Source organism: Brachyistius frenatus, unplaced genomic scaffold (genome assembly GCF_029030835.1).
Source record: "Brachyistius frenatus isolate BFR_SWC_R1_liver_20210118 unplaced genomic scaffold, ASM2903083v1 Contig_304, whole genome shotgun sequence".
NCBI lineage: Eukaryota > Metazoa > Chordata > Actinopteri > Embiotocidae > Brachyistius > Brachyistius frenatus.
The window spans coordinates 12501-15000 of record NW_027210903.1 but is presented as its reverse complement, the minus strand read 5'-3'; the positions used below and the strand labels follow the sequence as shown (position 1 = coordinate 15000).

Genomic DNA, 2500 nt, shown 5'->3' with positions numbered 1-2500 from the left:
TGGGATTCTGCCTGGTTATCAGGGAGCTGAGAGCACGTTGACCACGCAGATCTCCTCCCGTTAAAAACACTGTAATGCATTTACACACACTGATAAACACACGCTGCATGTTACCGATGACACGTGACCTCCTGCCGAGGCGTAGCGGGACGGAGGGTGTTAGGCTCCGCCCACCGTCGAGGTGAGAAATGTTGTTCAAAAGTCTTTATATTTCTGGCCCCTCACACGTTTTGCAGAAGAACTCCTCGTGGCGTTTTTGTAAAATTTTTCAATTCGGGACACCGAAATGTGGACGTAAAGGAGAGAACAGCTGGCGGAGGCGGAGCTCCACATCTGTCTGTCAAACTCTCAAAGTCTCTCAAACTCTCGTTCGTGTCAAAGTTACGTTTTTTTCCTCCGAACATGCAAAAAAAGCTCCGAGTGGATCTGATGTTCTTCTCTGCTGCTACGTTTTCTTGCTGCTCGCTTTGTCGTGTTGCGAGGAGGCGGTGGGCGTGGCGTTGGCGTTGGTGGGCGTGGCGTTAGTGGGCGTGGCGTTAGTGGGTGTCGTCGGGGGGTTGAACCTCTTGCGTCGTGGCTCAGGCGCTGCAGTGGAGGTGTTCAGGAGGTGCTGAGCTGCTGCGGCGCAGGCGGTCTCCGACCCGGCGGACCATGATGCGGGTCTCTGTGGGACGTCCCGGCAGGAAGGGGGCGGAGCCACGCAGTCTCTCTGGGTGGAGGGTTTGGACGGCCGCTGCGGGGCGGGCGACGAGGCGGCGTGCTCCGTTTTCTGCCCGCTCGGGGAGAGGCGGGGCGACTGAGGGGTGGCGACCTGTTTGGAGGGGAGGGGCAAGGGCTCAGAGGGCGGAGCCTCTGGGACGCCACTTGTGGATGGTTTCTGGTCCGCGGCAGCGCTGAGTCTGACCGGACCCAGGACGCTCTTCGCTACCGTCGTGAGCTGGGACGCCACTCGGTCGACTCCACCCTCAGCGGCCAGAACCGGAGAACTGGAACCGGAGTTGGAGGCGGAGGTGGAGGAAGACGAGGCGCCTGCACCGGCGGCGGCGGCACACAGTCTACGGTTGTCCGCCTCCTTCTTCTCCTTTGGGACGCCGGGGGAGGAGCAGGAGGAGCTCGGCGTCTCCCTGTCCGAGGCGGTCTGGGAGTCTGCGGTCGCCGTCGTGGTTCTGCAGTCCGGAGAACCCGCGGCGTCCGCTGCAGAGGGGGCGGAGCTTCTGTCCGGCGCCCGGGCCTCCGCTCTGGGCTCCGGCGTCTTCGAGGCCGGAGGCGGAGCCGGCTTCAGAAACGTGTCCTTGCTGACGGAGATGAAGGCGCTGCCCGGCGTGGAGAAAGGCAGCGGACCCGGAGCGGGTTTGGTGGCGCTCGGCTCCAGCGGCTTCCGCTCGTGTCTCGCGGCGTCCTCCGAGGACGAGCCGCCGTCTCTTCCTCCCGTAGAAGACGCGCCGGGCTTCGTCTCCGACACGGAGGACAGCGTGAGCGACCGGCCGAGCTGCGACGGCCCGGTGTGGGAGAAGGTGGCGTGGGGGGTGGAGGGGGACAGACAGAGGGACGGCAGGGTGCCTCCGGGGCCCGTCCTCACCGTGGTGGGCCTCAGCAAGGGGGGCGGGGCGAAGGCGGCCCCCCGGCGCCCGTCCTGGCTGTCCTCCGAGCCCTCGTCCGTCTCGTCCTCCGACGAGTCCACCTCGTGGATGGCGTCCTGCTTCTGCAGCGACTCCCTCCGCTCGGCTCGGTCCTGCCGGATGGCCGACAGCTTGTCCTTCAGCTGCCTCTTGCCGGGAGCGAGACCCAGCGAGGACACACCGAGCCCGCCGTCGCCCTCCTGACGACCCAACTTCCTGGAGGAGGAAGAGGAGGAGGAGGAGGAGGAGGCGTGTTTGTGCAGGCTGCCCTTCTCCACGCCGCCGCGTCCCGCCGAGGACAGAAGACCTTCGCTGGCTGACTCCTGCAGACAGAAGACAGAAGACAGAAGATCAAACTCTGTGGTGTTTTACTTGTGAAGTAACAAAGATGGTGTCGTTAGCATGTCGTTAGCATGTCGTCGGCGTGTCGTCGGCGTGTCGTTAGCATGTTGTTAGCGTGTCGTCAGCGTGTCGTCGGCGTGTCGTTGGACTCGTGGTTCTGAGATGGTTCTTACCTGCAGGCTCTGTAAGCTCGGCTCCCTCTGCAGGATCTCCTTCTTGAAGTCGGAGTGGGAGATGTCCAGGCTGTGTTTCCGGCTCCCGCCGGTCGCTCCCGCCGCCATCTTCTTCTCCGTCGCCGCGGCGCCGGAGGGGGACGAGGGCGCGCCGGAGAGCGAGGCGGCGAGCTTCTCCGCCGACTGCACCCTCTTGAGGAGCGGCGAGCGCGGCGGCTCGGCGCTCTTGGGCCGGGAGATCTGCCTCGCCAGCGGAGGGGAGGAGTGCAGCTTGACGGGGAAGGACTGGCCGGCGCCGGCCGGGCCCAGAGCGTGGCCGGGCAGCGGGGAGGGGGAGCGCTGGGGGGAGCTGCTCTGCGGGGTGGG

At 65.0% G+C, this 2500-nt stretch overlaps 1 protein-coding gene across 1 annotated transcript in view; it reads right to left on the bottom strand.

Annotated features, from left to right (window-relative positions):
• Positions 1 to 2500, bottom strand: part of LOC138635339 (microtubule-associated serine/threonine-protein kinase 2-like) — a 13950-nt gene that overhangs the window by 1217 nt on the left and 10233 nt on the right. Inside the window, exons 19-20 of the mRNA XM_069722761.1 lie at positions 2135 to 2500; positions 1 to 1942 (exon numbers count right to left, since the gene is read on the bottom strand). The exon at positions 1 to 1942 is cut by the window's left edge and continues 1217 nt beyond it; the exon at positions 2135 to 2500 is cut by the window's right edge and continues 185 nt beyond it. Of these exons, the coding sequence (XP_069578862.1) occupies positions 446 to 1942; positions 2135 to 2500 (1863 nt within the window). The 3' untranslated portion in view covers positions 1 to 445. The remainder of the gene's footprint in view (positions 1943 to 2134) is intronic.